This window comes from Betta splendens, chromosome 3 (assembly GCF_900634795.4).
Source record: "Betta splendens chromosome 3, fBetSpl5.4, whole genome shotgun sequence".
NCBI classification, from domain to species: Eukaryota; Metazoa; Chordata; class Actinopteri; order Anabantiformes; family Osphronemidae; genus Betta; species Betta splendens.
This window is the reverse complement of record NC_040883.2, coordinates 11,145,792-11,161,797: the sequence shown is the minus strand read 5'-3', so window position 1 is coordinate 11,161,797 and position 16,006 is coordinate 11,145,792. Positions and strand designations below refer to the sequence as shown.

General features: G+C 53.3%; 1 protein-coding gene across 2 annotated transcripts in view; it reads right to left on the bottom strand.

The window, feature by feature from the left end:
• Positions 1-15,765, bottom strand: part of LOC114851733 (MAM domain-containing glycosylphosphatidylinositol anchor protein 1) — a 97,964-nt gene extending 82,199 nt beyond the window's left edge. For both annotated transcript variants that reach the window (XM_029143362.3, XM_029143364.3), the window contains exons 1-2: positions 14,973-15,765; positions 14,039-14,128 (exon numbers count right to left, since the gene is read on the bottom strand). In XM_029143362.3, coding sequence (XP_028999195.1) covers positions 14,039-14,105 — 67 coding nt within the window. In that variant the 5' untranslated portion in view covers positions 14,106-14,128; positions 14,973-15,765. The remainder of the gene's footprint in view (positions 1-14,038; positions 14,129-14,972) is intronic.
• Between the last annotated feature and the right edge of the window lie 241 nt (positions 15,766-16,006).

Here is a 16,006-nt window from a genome sequence, read left to right as displayed (position 1 = left end):
TCACATATCTCTACAATATTAATTACACTGTGCCACGCGTCTGAATTATGGAGCAGCCCTATTTAACCAGACTGAATAATTCAGCAGCTGCTTGGCCCAGTGTATATAACAGGATCGATAAGCGCCGAGTACAGGTAATGAAATTCCAAAGGGATCTGAGGCAGCGCTGAGTTCACCTGCAGCCACTCGTACTCACGCAGACTCAAAGCGAGGCCTTTTCATCGCCGCGGCTCTCACCTGTCCATCACCGAGCGGAACACCTTGAGTCCGCCTCTACCTTCTTCTTCTTCTGTTAAATCTGCAGCGCCTCGGGGGGAATTTGCTGCCCTCCGCTGGACGCGACGCCCTCCAGCCTCCCGGTTCCTGAGCCGCTTCCAGAGCAGCGCATGCACAGCTGCATATAGGCTCATCGTCACCTGCAGCCGCTGATGCATGGCCGCGGCCGGCGCTCCCGCGGCGCCGCCTGGCCTGCATCAGCAGGGTTCGGCCCGCGGGGACGGGCTAACTGTTGTGGCAGGCACAGGTGATGCAGATGACTCTGTGTTTGTTCTGGACCGGCTCTGCTGGAAGCAGCACACGAGTTCAGGGAGAGTAGAAACGCAGGTTCAATGAGGATGCGGAGGTTCAACCTGGACGGATCATGGACGGAGTGTGTAAGACGTTTTACAGACGTAGCAGATTCTTGAGATACATGAGATGAAGAATGAAGGACGACGCTGATTTGGTCACATTTGGTTTCTGCCACCTCCTAATGTGCAACCTATTGACGGCCTCCGTGTTGGTGCCAGCTCAGTTCTCCAGACTCCACGTTCATTTGCTTGATGTAATGAGTAAATCGACTGCACCTGCTCAACCGCCCAAATACTTTTGAGCCCCTGAAAATGGAAGAACGCGTGCATGCGTCTGTTTGGCCCAGCAACGCTTCACAATCGGCTCTGCCATTGTTCCTACCTAGAAAATAGATGTAAGCGAAAAATGTTAAAAGACTTCACGCGTTAATAAATCAGAGTAAATAATGGCTGTTTGTGTTTGTGCTGCGACGCGACAGCCGTCGAGGTTGAGCGTGAGCCGAGGAAGCGGGAAGATTTAGTCGCAGATGCTGCACTCGCAGGACGCGGAGGAGCCGCCGGAGACGGTAAATCCGCACCGTTGGCGGCTGAGAGCGAGAACAACAGGTGCAACGAAGCTACAGCGAGGGAGGGGTGAAGAGGAGGAAGAGGAGGAGGAAGAGGAGGAAGAGAAGGAGGAGGAGTCGACGGCTGACGTGAAGGAAACATGAAGCAGAGCTAATGCTCTCTGTTCCTGTCACACACACACACACACACACACACACACACACACACACACACACACACACACACACACACACACTCCTGCCTGGAGCTTTCAGTGGCTCTGGGTCTCTCTCTCTGTGGCTCGGTTCATCAGGAAGACGCAGCCTTTGCCGGAGCCATTGTCTCTCATTGAATGCTCATTACTTATGGGATAAAAGGCAGCTCTGAGTGCTGCTTACAGCCGCAGCAAGCGTCCATTAGCTGCCATTATGCCTCAATGTGGCCATTTACGTTTGACCACTCTCCTTTGATGCTCAGAGTTTCTACCTGAACATTGTGTGGAGACATAAAGGAAACAATGATGCAGGTGTGATGAAGGCACGGACGTCGTGGAGGGAAGTGCTGGTTCAGCATTTTTTTCTGTGGTCCTGGTGTTTGTCTGGTGTTTGTTACTCGAACTCTTCCACACTAGTTCTCTGGTGTGTGTGACCGGAGGCTTGTCCTAAACCCCAAATCACACACACACACGCACGCACGCACGCACACACGCACGCACACACACACACACACGCACACACACACACCCTCTCTCCCCCTGGATCCAGCCTTTCTGTCTTTTTCTCAATGACTTTCATTTTTATTAGAGCACTTGGCATCTGATTAAGTCCCATTTGAAGCGTTAATTAGCTGAGCTGCTCTGCTCCGGCTGCCTATGCATCGAATAAGGTCAAGACAACAATGAAAAAGCATCAGGCTCCTTCAAGAGCACATCGGGCGTTCGGTGGCCTGGTTGTGGAGGTAAAGAGCTGCAGTTACTCGTCACCGGAGGCGAGACGAGCTTCAGACCTGGATTTGTACCAGCGCTTAAACGCTCCGTTTACATTTCTCGACGGGGGATCATCCACAGCAGAGCAAATAACGTCTGCTCTCTATCAGCAAAGGTCAAAGCGGTTTAACATTATTAAACGACTGCATGAACTCGAGACAAGCGGGTCTGAGCTGATGTATCAGCAGCACAGACGTAGACACAGTGAAGTCTCGGTCCAGTGGACGCAGCTTTGTTATTAGATGTAGTTTAAAAGCTGCTGTCTCTTCTTTTGTACCGTAATAAAACATGACGTTTGTTTTAAACCTAAATCATTTACACCCAGGAAAAATCCACTGATCCTAACACAAGTCATTTGTAATTTGTTGGTTACGTCTATACTCACAGGACAGTTGTTTAGAAAATGCACGTCTTACTTCTATTTGAATATGTTTTCAGTGTATTAATTCCGCTTAATCTTGTTTTGGCAGGAAAAAAACACATTACAGCTGCTCAGAAGAAACGTTCAACAAATGCGAATTTCTCCCGACGGAAGACAGAAATGCAACATAGCAAGCTGCGACTGCATGACCTCAGCATGTTTAGCTCGGTGCCATTGTGCCGAAAAGAAACAGAGCTCGATTATGGAGGAGAACAACGTGAGAGTGTCCAAAGTTGAGCCTGGATCAGACTCGGCATCCTGTCTTCCCACGTTCTCCCTCGGCCGCCGCAGCGGCCCGCGTTGCCACGGCGACGAGCGAGACTGGTGAATAACAAAGTCGCAGAGACAAGAGGCGTATGACTTTCACACAGAGAGATCACTCAGCTGACAAACGGATTAATTAAAGCTCAGGCTTACTCTCACCCTGAGAGCCCTGCTTGTGTTATTTCCCCTGATCCCAGGCAGACAAAAGCTTCTCAGCTGCGTCTAATACACTTCATGCAGCGCTGGATTCTGTGGTGGAGGGTGTCCACGTAATAATAGCGGAGGTTGAGGTGCGGCGACAGGGTTGGGACCGGGATGAATGTAGGTCAGCGTCATGTGACTGTACTGTAACTGCAGCGCGTGTTCCTCTGCATCACGGCCTCTGCTGATGAATAACGAGGCTATTACGACCTGCAGCCGCCCGCTCGCGCCCGGCGACGTGAGGCGCGTGGTTCCCGTGCGTGAGGTAAACGCGTGGACCCTCGCGCTGCAATCCCATCCCATAATTTACCGCGGCTCCGGCCTGGAAGAGCAGAGCCGGATGCGAGGACATCCGGACCGACGAGGTCCAAACTACACGACGGGAGGAGACGCTTTTCACACATTGTCTTCCGATGAGTCAGACGTTGCCCTTTATGTCGCTTCACCTGCACCAGAGAAAGGCTGCAGGATTGCGGCGCCGTCCCGCCCCCACCGGTCCGATAGCATCAGCACCAAGCGCCACAAATGTCAGCGAGAAAAGGGAATTATTGTGTGTATTTATGTGCGACAGACAAAAAAGGGAACCAGAATATATTAAAGGAGCAGGATGTTTCCTCTCTGTTTTACACTCACTCATAAGTGAATAGCTCTGAAGTAAGGTTGTGATTCAGGACCATGAAATCAAACCTCGCCTCTTTCCCACTTACACTAATGTCTCAAACTCTTAGTAAGTGCAAAGGAGCAAATGGAGAATGGAAGACAGGTTTGAAACCAGAGAAACAGTTTCCTGCAAAGACTTAAAGACTGAAAAGGAGGAAGATGGAAACAGATAAAAATGAACAACCACCGTAATTAGCTGAGGTGCGATGGAGAAGTTGAGCGTGCCCACATTTATTTCAGAGCAGTGGAGCCGACAGCACATCTCCCGACCTTGTCACCTCCTGCAGCTCCTGATAATGGCTGCCTCCCCCGAGTAAAGACATCCCTGCTCCTCCCCAGTGGTCGGCTTTACACGCGTCCCAGTTCGCCTCAGAGGACGGAGACGTCCGCCGTCAAAGGCAATTAAGCGCGAGCGCGGCGGGTGGCGGCGGCTCAAACGGAGGCGACGGCGTTAACTGTGCTGCGTGACCTCTGTCATTAAAAGCCAGGGCTCCAATTTAATGTCACTTGTTCCTGTCTTTTCAGCGAAGCACAAAGGACTTTAACTTTCACAGAAGCGTCTTAATTGCTTCAAGGGCCTCCACCCGAACCTCCAGGTCCTCCAGGTCCTCCCGCTCCTCCCGCTGCTGCCTCTGCCCTCGGGTGGACGGGAAGGTAGAGATCTGTGGCCCACGCGGTGACATGCGCTTCCACCGATGACGATGAAGCTTTAATATGGAAGCGGTTCATTAAAAGGAGATCAGATATTAACGAGCGCTAGGAGGCATCTGCCACAAACAGAAGGAGGAGGTGAAAGAACAAACACAAACAGAGAAGAGCTGCCTTGTCCCAATTGACTTCATTAACAGATGCCCACACACACACACACACACACACACACACACACACACACACACACACACACACACACAGTCCCTGACTCCTCCGTGATTGGCAGCTCAATAATAATCTGATCACGTCATGTAACATCAATCTCTCCATGAGCGTCCACTTTTAATTTAGAGAAGGTTTTCAGCCCAAGTGCTTCTTCAAATAACGGAGTCTCGGTTTGACGCTGAAGAACCATTCGGCAGCTGTGACTCTGAACTGTCCTGCAACAGTTAAGTTGAGGGTTTTCTAATGATCCGGCGTCATTGAAGACTCGCATTAAGCCCAGAAAAGGACTCATGGCGCTCAAGGACAACAAGCACCCGGGATCCTGAGGTACATGAAGGGGGGTATCTGCTCTAAAGCCGAGCCAAAGCACATTCATCAACACTCTGGCAGGAGGCCGAAACCACGGTGAAGCGCATTTATATTACATCAACAATTTTCAATTCAATTTGGCACCAATAAAAAACATATTTTCTTGGGCACGGATTCAAAGCCGTCACTGCCAACAAAAAGCAGCAATTAGAGAAGTAGACGTCTTAAGGGAAGATGAAAGTGCATGAAATCCCCCAGTCACCAATTACAACGCTCCCGCCGCCTACGAGCAAGGCATCGTCCGGTCCGGTCGCCCGAAATAACGCCGGCGCCCGCGGCCGCTCGCCGGTGCGGCGCCTCCCAAAGCACAGGGACCTTTGACATCGCCTTCCAGGAGTTTCACGCGTTCACAAATCAAATGAAAGCAGCTCCGCGCTTTTAATTCCATCAGGAAGCTGCATCCTCGCCTGCGCGTCCCCACGTGTGCAGGCGGCCGAACAACGGACGTCACGCGTCAGCCGATTATTTCACTCCGCGGCCTCCGCCTTCCTGCAGCGTGTTGACAAAAGCCCTGCATGCTTCCAGTTTGTGCAGGAGGAGCTCATTTGAATGTTCCTCACTCTTTGCTCCCGAGGACGCTCTAAATAATGAATCCGGCGCCTGTACCTGCTGCACAGGAGAATGGAGGAAATGAGATGTGCAGGAGATTTTTTTTTTTGCGAGTCGCAGTTGCGATGTTAAAGCCCGAAGTGCGATTCAAGCCCACATCAGAGCGTCTTTGTCTGCCTGAAAGGCGCCGCGCACCCGGGCCGCGCGGTGAAATCAGCCTGTAATCAGCTCACGCAACCTCCTCCTCTATGTCAACGCTATAATAATTACTGGAATAGCGTTTTAATCTATTTACACTGCGCCGTATGTTCTCCGCAGCAACAGTTGGCTTCATTTGTTCAGTGCAATTTTCAGCCGCTTGTTTCTTTCTGATGTTTGGACGAGCGCGGTCTCTCTCTCTCTCTCTCTCTCTCTCTCTCTCTCTCTCTCTCTCTCTCTCTCTCTCTCTCTCTCTCTCTCTCTCTCTCTCTCTCTCTCTCTCTCTCTCTCTCTCTCTCATTGCTCACATTGGGGGCATCGACGGGAACGACTGGGCGCAAACAGCTGCTTCTGTCACTGCCGCTCCCTCCGTCTGAGCCCGTGATCCAGACGGGGAAGGCAACTTGATGGAAACCCTCTCATCCATCATCCATCATCCTCAGCGACGCGCACCGAAGAGCCTTGATGAACTTTTTTCGCCCTCCGGTTCATTGCTAAGGCACAAGACGGAGCCTGGGGTAAATTCCTGCAGACACCACTGAGGGCACGGAGCTCCCAGTCAGAGTGTAATACACTCACATTAGCACCATAACAGACAATCAATTCATTTCAACACAGCCGGTCTGAACTGTGCACATATTTGCAGACACTGTAAGAATTGTGCAGACTTGAATTCGAGAGCGAGATGAAGAGAGCGAGCGCAGAGAGACGGGTGAGCGAAGGCAGCGACAGACTCAGGAAACCTGGTCCATGACCCCGACACCACAAACACGCCGCTGCTGCTGCAGCATAAACACTTTCAGCTTTGCCGATGTTCAGCGTCGCGCGCCTCCGTGAGGACGAACCACAGCTTGGAGCCGCTTTCCCGAGTGCAAATGCGGGAACACAATTAGAATTCTGAGCACCTTTGCACCCAGCTTTTGTCCTTTCAAATCCATCCTCTCCACTTCTTTCATCCAGCCTCCGTGCTCCCTCCGCTCCCTCCTTCCTTTCTCTGCAGCCCACTTTTACACAGAGGGAATGGCAGCAGCGGCTTCAATAATTCACTTTCCCCCAGAACAGGTTGTGTTTGCGTTGTGGGGTGCTGCAGGCGAGAATAGAGAGGGCGAGGGAGAAAGATTAAAAACAAGGAGGAATGAGGAATGAAGTCGAAATGGATGAAGACTTTGAATAGAAAAATAGAACGCAGGTAGAAGCAAAGCTGTGGCGGAGCGGAGGCCTGTTGTGAGTAATCACGACGGAGGAAAAACAAAGGGGAGAGAGGCCCGGCTGCATTCACTCATCGTCTCGCAAGGTGAGGAACAGTGAGATAATGGAAGCCAGAGGGGATGCGTTCCCATCACAAGCAGGCCGCGAGCAGCCGAGGTCCAACGGCCCTGCTGCGGCCGGCGACAACCCGCTGACCTGAGGTCTGTGCAGCGCCCGCCGCTCCGACACGGCTCCAACAGCACCTCTCAAACCTCTGTCCGACTGCATGGACTCTTTAATATTCAAAGCGATAAGATGAGACTATGGAGGCTGAACGCGCTGGAGCTCTTCCGTTTTAAAGGGTCGACCACAAAAAAAGCCATTTGGAAAAGACTCCGTGTAGAGAAGCAAGTGCTGATGTGGGACATGAATGTGTGTACAGTAGAGCCTCAACAGTCGCAGCTTTAGGATGCATTCATATTTTTCTATGGTGCAAATGAACTAATCCAACAACCTGAGCAGAGCCACAGGAATAGCATCACAACGTCTGGCCGTAAAAAGCTCCACTCGTCTCTGGTCGTCGACAATAAGACGCCGTTAACAAAACAGAGAAATGACCCAGATGACATTTTACCAAGTGAATGAAGCCGAGGCTGCTCGTGCTGCGGCTCCGTCTCCAGGGAACTCTTTCTTCTTACAGCTGCTCTGCCCTTTTCAGTGTCACTGTGTTTTTTTAAACAAGCCTTGCTCACCCATGTGTCCCTTGGATCCAAGTTATTTAATTGACTGTCTGTCAAAATCCAATGACTTCTCATCGCTTTTGCTCGGCGGCGTTAATGCCTGAGATGGAGAGGCGCCGCTGCTGATACATAAACGAGCCGATGGACGTGAAACACAGTGAAGCCACGTGTGACTGAAGTGTGTGAAGCTACTGGACATGTTTGTTTTTTGACGACGGACGCGTTTCCTTCTCGTCCACCAAATGTTACAGTAAATGTCATCTCAGGCCCCTGATGCTCCCTCTCCCCCTCTCTCTCTCTCTCTCCTGTTTTCATCCAGGACGTCTCCCTGGTCCTCTGCACGGCGTCAGCCCTGCACGGCTTCCAATGACAGTGTGCACTACCTCATATATATGCACAGTGTGTGTATATATATATATATACACAGTAAGTGGAGAGGTAGGTGGATGCTTTCCAGCGAATCAGTGGATGATAGCGAGAAGATGACAGGGCTTCGGAGGAGAGAGGTACCGAGTGCAAGGGAAGGGAAGGACGGAGCGGAGACAGAAGGCGAGAAGAAAAACGTGATGATGGGAGTCAAGGCTTGTGTGAGCGTCTGGGTGAAGGGGGAGAATTAGGCCGGGAGGAGGATGTAAAGCAGAGCAGGGCTACGTTTTATTTGACGTGTTAAAGGCAGCTCCACGGACTGCTGAAAAGGCAGAGAGGACGAGAGCAAGGCGGGAGGATGAGGGGAAACGAGGAAGATGACGGAAACATCGTTCTTGACAGGCTGAAGCCGAGCAAAGACGGGGGGAGGGAAAAGGGAGGACGAGGGATGAGGACGCGGAGGCCGGTGGCAGGTGAACGGCCGCAAAGGCGACACAAAGGACGCTTCTGACAGATCGGGCCTAGGATGAGCGGAGAAAGAGACGAGAGCGTCTTCACCGAAGCCATCGGGACGCAGGGGCAGAAGGGGAGGGCGGGGGGGGGGGGCGTGTTTGCAAGTCTGAGAGGGTGAGGGTGAGGGTGAGGTCCCGGAGCGGCACGCACCGCTGAATTATTGAGGCCAGATGTGTGTTAGAGCAGAAGATAGATTTCCAGCGTTGATCCCGTCCTGCTGTCAGGAAGTTCAGTCGGACACGAGCAGCGGCGGCTGTGTTGTTGTGTGTGTGTGTGTGTGTGTGTGATGGGGGGGGGGGTCATGTGGGAGGAGCGGAGCCTTTACTATGAAGTGACAGATCAATGTGTGACTGCGCTGCGGGTCGTTGTGCATGCGCCGCGCGCCGCACGCTCCCTCAAACCCACCATTTGCTCGCCGTGACTCAACAATATTGCAACTACTTCAGAGCTCCCCGAGGAGATTTACACCTAAACACCGGCTCAGCGAGCTGATGACAAGGTGGAAACCGCCGAAGAGCCGACAGTGCAGCGCAGTGCGATGAAGCAACACCCTGCAGCTAACGATCAGCAGCCGCATGTACGTGGGTTTTACTGCTCCGCCGCATTCGTCTGCGTGGAATTAGAAACACGTCGCAGGATGAAGTGAACGTGTTCAGATGAATCACGTCACACACGATTCGTCCACGCGATGTTTTATGTGGAGATTGAAAACTTCGAATTTGAGACTTTCCAACATCCAAAACTACGAACTTCAGTAGTAACAAAAACACGGAGCTAAAAATATTGCACTACAAATAAAGTCTAAGAAAATGTGAGAAGTTCTGAGAAACAACGATGCCGAAGGAATAAATGAGTGAACACGATAAAGGAGTGGAGGGTAGAGCAGAGAGCGAGTGACAGAGTGAGGAGAGAGAGAGAGAGAGAGAGAGAGAGGGAGAGGGAGGAGGCAGACGGTCTCTGATGTAAGCCATGTTCTCACCACTGTTCACAACCATCCTGTCGCCTTCATGAATAACTTAGACGCCAAATGTTCCCTCCCTCAACACACACACACACACACACACACACACACACACACACACACACACACACACACACGCACAGCAACAAACACACACGCACGGCAACAAACACATACACACACACACACACGCACACAGCAGCTTCGTCCCTTCGCTCTCAGCAGCCTTAAAACAAAAAGAACCAAGTGGACCAGCCCGGTTCTGTTCTTCCATTACAGTAAGTTACAGTTCTCTGCTATGCCAAAAGCACACACACGCACGCACGCATGCAAGCACAAACGCACACACACACACACACACACACACACACACACACACACACACACACACACACACACACACCCTGCTGAATGGAGCCAGTAAGAGGTGCCTGATAACGTCTGACAGAGTGACAGGAGGATGAAGGAAGCAGCAAAGAGACGCGTGTCTCTGGGCCCGTTTGAGAAACGCGAGGAGGTGAGGCTGAGGTGAGGACCTACGAGCGGAGCTGACGGTAAACGCACTGAGACGTGTGACCTGTAAAGGAGACGACGCCTCTGGTTCAAAAACAGAGTCCGATGGATGGAGATGCTTTTACAGGATGTAGAGAAGACTTGGTTTTCTCCCCACAGAACACATGTGGGACGGCTGTGGATCAGTTGGTGGCGCGGCGGCCGGTACCGACCTTTGGCTGCCTGACAGCCGGGTCGGCTGCACCTGCGACCCTCAGGAGGGAGGCCGCTGATGATAACGGACGGGCGTCCGCGAGATGTGAAATTGAAAATTGCCTCTTTACAATTTGCCAGCGAGGAGCAGGACCAGGCTCCAGGACCCGACTGGCCCAGAAACGCTCCGGCAAATGAGGTTATGTGTTTCCGTGTGTCTCAAATGTATTTACAGATGTGACCGTTTCCATTTTCTCGACTACCTCTCGAGCAGAGGGGGAGGATATTTGCCAAAATGTCAGACTTTCTCTTTAAATTAAACTCCACACTGCTCAAAAACACTCCTTCGCCCCGTGTGCTCCTCTCTGAACCTGAGGCAGGAAGACAGCTCACACTTTTAGTCCCAACAGATAAAATCATGTATGTTTCACATAAGACGTATTCCTACACCGTTCACCTCGCTGATAATTCAGACCTCCCAGGGCGTCATCTTAGCGCTTTTATGCTAGCACCAGCCCCAGGTAGCCAGGATGCTGTGAACTTATCACCGCGGGCACAGGCCTTTGACTGCCGCTGACCTGAAGGTTAATAGAAATGTTGCCAGGTTTGAGGCCTGAGGAGATTATCCAGAGGAGAGGAGAGTTTAGCTCCGTTTGGTTTGTAAAGTCCCTTTATTGGTCATCGTCGCGATGCAGAGAAGGGAACCAAGGGCAGGAAACACAAAGAATTAGATGCGTAAGCATCAAAACAAGCAGGCGCGTGCATTGAAGGTTTGACCCTCGTAGCGCGAGGCAGCGGAGGCTACAGAGCCACACAATGAACCTAGTTAACACCAGAGAAAAACGGGAGCAAGAGGAGATAATTAAAGCTCCATGTGCACTAAAATTTTTAGCAGAAGGGATCTGAGGGAATGACAGAGATGAGTGGAGACACACAAAGAGAGGGAGGGACGAGGAGACAAAGAGGAGGAGGAGGAGGAGGAGGAGGAAGGAGGGAGCAGGTTCCAATGAGGCAGAGGAGGAGGAAGGTGGTGAAACGGGCCAACGGCACCAACACCGACCAGCAACGATGAGCCGGGATCTGAAGGATCCAAAGATCTGTCAACCTGTTTATCTATCAACACTAGTTTTCATCTGGACGGTCTGAGCAGCCGTGATTACATTCAGGGCACTTTAATTGAACATAATACGGAGGGAAAGGTCAGTAAGACAGTAGGTGTCAGATTGTGGGAGGTAGAAGATTATCATCATCTCCAGCTTAATGCTGGAGTCTCTTCCTATCACCATCTCCTCTCCCCTACCGTCTTCTCCTCCACCGCCTCAGAGCCGCCCATAAATGATGCATGCTTATTAGAAAAGGGCAATATTCAGCCTCCCAAATAGACCCGGCGACACGCAGCATGAGAGCAACACAAACGCAAAGCGCTGATGCGAGGACGGGGGCGTCCGAGCTCAACGGCCGGACCGCTCGAACCTGGAAGGACGTCTTTCTGGGTCGGCGCACGTTTCGCGCTTCCTCCGGCGGCGGCTTCAAAGCCGTTTTTGCATTTCGGAGCGATTTAGGCTCATTAAACTTTCCCACTCGTCCTCGCGCGCTGTGTTTGGTTCCGCGACCGGCGGAACCTGAAACCACGCTCGCCGGTTGGAAGTCATGAGGTTTCATAACGACGCTTTGTGTCGCTGTCGACCGATCGGCGAGGCTGGTGTCAGCGTGGCGTTGGTCCGTTTGGTGCCTTCAGACGAAGACTCACTTCCTGCAAAAAGTCTTGAACTGCTGCTAATCCTCAAGTATTTTGAGTGTTGGTGCCACATCATCCTTGTAATGCCTGGGATTACAGTCCATCCAGATTAAACTACACGCTACATACTGTATATACACACAGTACATATATATTTATATACACACGCACGGTAGAAGGAGGACGGGGGAGATGCATTTAATAACCATATTCTCCAAAGCAGCGAGGCCACTAAAATAACACAAACCTCCATAATTCATTGCTCCACCGGCGCGTCCGGCCGCCGCTTGAAGGACAGGTGCTACCCGCTTTTTGACAGGCTCTCAAAATCCACAGAAGTGCAATCAATAGTGCAGCTCTGCAAGAAAAACAGCGGCTGATGCACGGGTCCCTGCTGAGCCAGCAAACTGTTGCAGCAGGAGGAGGAGGAGGAGGAGGAAGAGCAGGAGGAAGAGGAGGAGGAGGAGGAGGAGTATGAGCAGGGGGAGGAGGAGGAAGAGGAGGAGGAGGAGGAGGAGAAAGAGCAGGAGGAGGAGGAGAAGTAGGAGGAGGAGGAGGAGGAGGAAGAGCAGGAGGAGGAGGAAGAGCAGGAGAAGGAGGAGGAGGAGGAGGAAGAGGAGGAGGAGGAGGAGGAGGAGGAGGAGGAGGAAGAGGAGGAGGAGGAGAAAGAGCAGGAGGAGGAGGAGGAGGAGGAGGAAGAGGAGGCCGACATCCGTCAGCCGCGCTCCCGGCGGACGCCGCGGCGCATCTGTCGGCTGCAGGAAGTGCTAAACAAGTCCAAAGCGAGGGGCGCTTCGATGCAGACGGGCCCGGCGCCAGGCCCGTTGGCCCGGCTCCCGCTCCCGCGTCCTCCTCTTGTTTACCTCCATTGTGCGCGTTCCTGAACGGATTTGTCTCCTATGAGCGATCCTCCTGCGAAGCGGCGCAATGAGTCCCACGGAGCTGCTGGGACTCCTCCACACACAGGCTGCTGCTGCAGAGACCGGGAGCCTCTCGGAACGATGGGGAAGTAAACGAGGACGCCGCCGCTCAAGGGCGCCAGGACACGGGCCTCCGGATCCAGAGCAGAGGAGGCCGGAGACGTCCAGGTGTCTGCAGCGGCGCTCGGGGTCTGTTAAACGCGGGCTCGACTGCAGGCGGAGGCTTCTGCGTGGCCTCACTGTTTCTGCTGGGCCAATGACAGATTGTCAGTATTTGTCAGCGTGACGGCAGGCTGCACGATTGCCTCTGACAACCGCACTCCACGCGCCTATGACTAAACAGCGCTCCGTCGCAATGGCTGCCACGCGGCTTCAGACGTCAAGGCGGGAACGCGAATCAAAGCTGACAGATCGGTTTGTGTTCGCGTCGCCCCGGGGGGACGGGGAGGACGCGGGTTCTTGCTCCTGTGGTGCAGGGAGGCGGCTTCAGGGGGGACCGGTCCGTCTGCAGCATGCTGCTGATGATGGGACCGGTCCTGATGACGATGGGACCGGTCCTGATGACTGGACCGGTCCGTCTGCAGCATCCTGCTTATGACGGGACCGGTCCTGAGGACGGGACCGGTCCGTCTGCAGCATCCTGCTGATGACGGGACTGGTCCTGATGACTGGACCGGTCCGTCTGCAGCATCCTGCTTATGACGGGACCGGTCCTGAGGACGGGACCGGTCCGTCTGCAGCATGCTGCTGATGATGGGACCGGTCCTGATGACGATGGGACCGGTCCTGAGGACGGGACCGGTCCATCTGCAGCATCCTGCTTATGACGGGACCGGTCCTGAGGACGGGACCGGTCCGTCTGCGATGGGACCGGTCCTCTCCTCTGAGCCTCAACGAGGGCGCGTCACTAATTTGATTCACACCGGGCTCACGGACCCCATTAGGCTGGATTTACAGTAGGTGGCTTCGCCCAGCACTTCATAGCTGGATGTTTTCCCAGGCGCCTCCTGTGACTTCTTAGAAGTAAAATCTCCCTTTCAAGTTAATTTGCCGTCGATCTCCCTAAAGCTATTCTCGCTGTAGTCTAAACGCCAGTTATTATAGCGTTTCCTATTAGCGCGACATGGTGAGACACGAATAAAACGGCTCTGAGAAGCTCTTAATTAGGATTATGGGCTAATAATTGAACACATTAAGACAACCCTGTAACGGAGCCGGCTCGGCGCCGGTGTAATTATGGGATGTTTGTTTTAAATAGCGCGTTCCTACCGTAAACTCCTTGGCCCCAGGCGAGAGGAGAGACGCTAGAAAATAACAAAATCCAGAAAAGCTCCATGTTCAGCTCCGTCCCGTCATAACCTGGGGAGAGGAGGGAGACAGGGGTGAGGCACGGGTGAGGCACGGGAGCCACTTTCACTTGTTTGTTCGTGTTCAGCCCCGTCTCTTCTAACCCCATAAACCGCGCAAATAATATTACAGAGCAATTTAGTCGCGGCTGCACAGCGCGCACCGTTTCATTCAAGCCAAAGGCCGGTTAATTCAATCCCGGCCCGTGGATTACGGGAGGTTTACAAGCGTGGCTGCGTGTCGGGGAATTGCAGATTGACAGGATTGTCCGCCGTTCGCCGTGACTGAACTTCCGCTCGGCGCCTGCACGCGGGCAGGTGCGTCGGGGCGAGGATTACGCCGCCTTGTTCGATGGATGAGCTACAACAAGTGGGGGGTCGAGCACCCGGACGTGGAACACCCACGCGCAGGCTGCGCGGAATGATTCCTCGCGCTCCCGCGGCGAAGGGCGTGCGACCCGCGGCGTACACGGTGGAAACTACTTTGTTGTGTTGATATTTGTGGACTGCGCTTGGATTTGGACCTGGACCTGGTGGATCGACGGGATTTTCCTGCATCCGTTCTGCTCGTCACGCGTGTGTGTGGACGCTGGCGCTGAGGCGGAGGCGTCGCTGGCGGGCTGCATTACACGGCGCGCCCTGGTCAAACTTTTATAAGGCTGTAAGACGCGCGCGAGTAAAAAAAAAAAAACATCAGACTGCACGTGTGTTGCGCCACTGACGCGGAGGAGTTTGGAAAAGAGATAATAATGACGCAAATTCAAAAAGGCTAAATGGTCTTCACGTAGATGAAAGTGGGACGCCGTCTGTATTTTACAAGGTGAAAAGACAATATTTAAATAATATTTAAATAATACCTTGTCTCCTAGGGGCCGTCCTGTGGGCCAGTTACCCGGCGCTGCGCGCGCTCCTCCCGGGTGAGCGGAGAGGATTCCTCCGCTGCGCTCGCCGTCACACCAGCCTCTCCACCGGATGCGTGGAAAAGTTATATATTCTCCCCCAGAGTGCGTCCGTTGCGAGCTTTACAATTCCCGCAGAGTGTTGCGTGGAGTTTGCCGAGCTCCCAAAACCTCTCAAATAATCTCCAGGGTGTGTTCAACTTTTTTTTTTTACGCACGGAGAGGCGAACGCTCGATTCCACGGAGTCCGTTTCCCAAAAGATGGCAACAAACGCACTTTTCCTTTGAAAAACTTGCCCTTTTCAGAATCCTGCACGCGCAGCCTCCTCTGATCTGCGGACGCTTCGGGGCTGCGGCGGAGACGGCTTCGCCGCTGACCGGTGACACGCTGGTGAAGCCCCTCTAACGCAATCATGCGCTCTGACAATGAGCTCCCCTCCGCTCCTTCAATCAGCGCTGTGTCTCCGTCTGTGGACTCCGGGAGATGCTGGCCAAGTGGAATATGTGCACAGACTGAGAACGACCGCCCCTGTCTGCGAGGAGAGAGAGGGATGGAGAGAGGGAGGAGGAGGGTGGGAGGAGGACAGAGGCTTACACATAGATGCGCTCGCGCCTCGCGGCTCCGCACTGAACAGGTTGTCAGAGGAACAGAACTGCCTGCCGTTGACTGTGAAATAGCTTCTGCACCTTTCTGCCTTCCAGAGCCGAGGGGTCAGCGGTGGTTCCGTGCTTTCGGTGGGTGGAGTTCGGTGCCGACGGTCGCCGCTGCCAATTAGAGCTGAAAGGCGCCCCGAAAGTTTTTGGCCTGATGGAGGAGCCCCTCACGCCGCCCCCACCCCGGCCCCTCCCCACGGGCCAATTATTTATGACAGCAACGGCAAAGTGACTGCGGTGCAGTCCTGGCGCGTGCGCGCGCACACACACGGCTCGTAGCCCGCACGACACCGCATCCTCCCCGCCTTATCTCTTCTGTAGTCGGGAGCAGCTTTCAC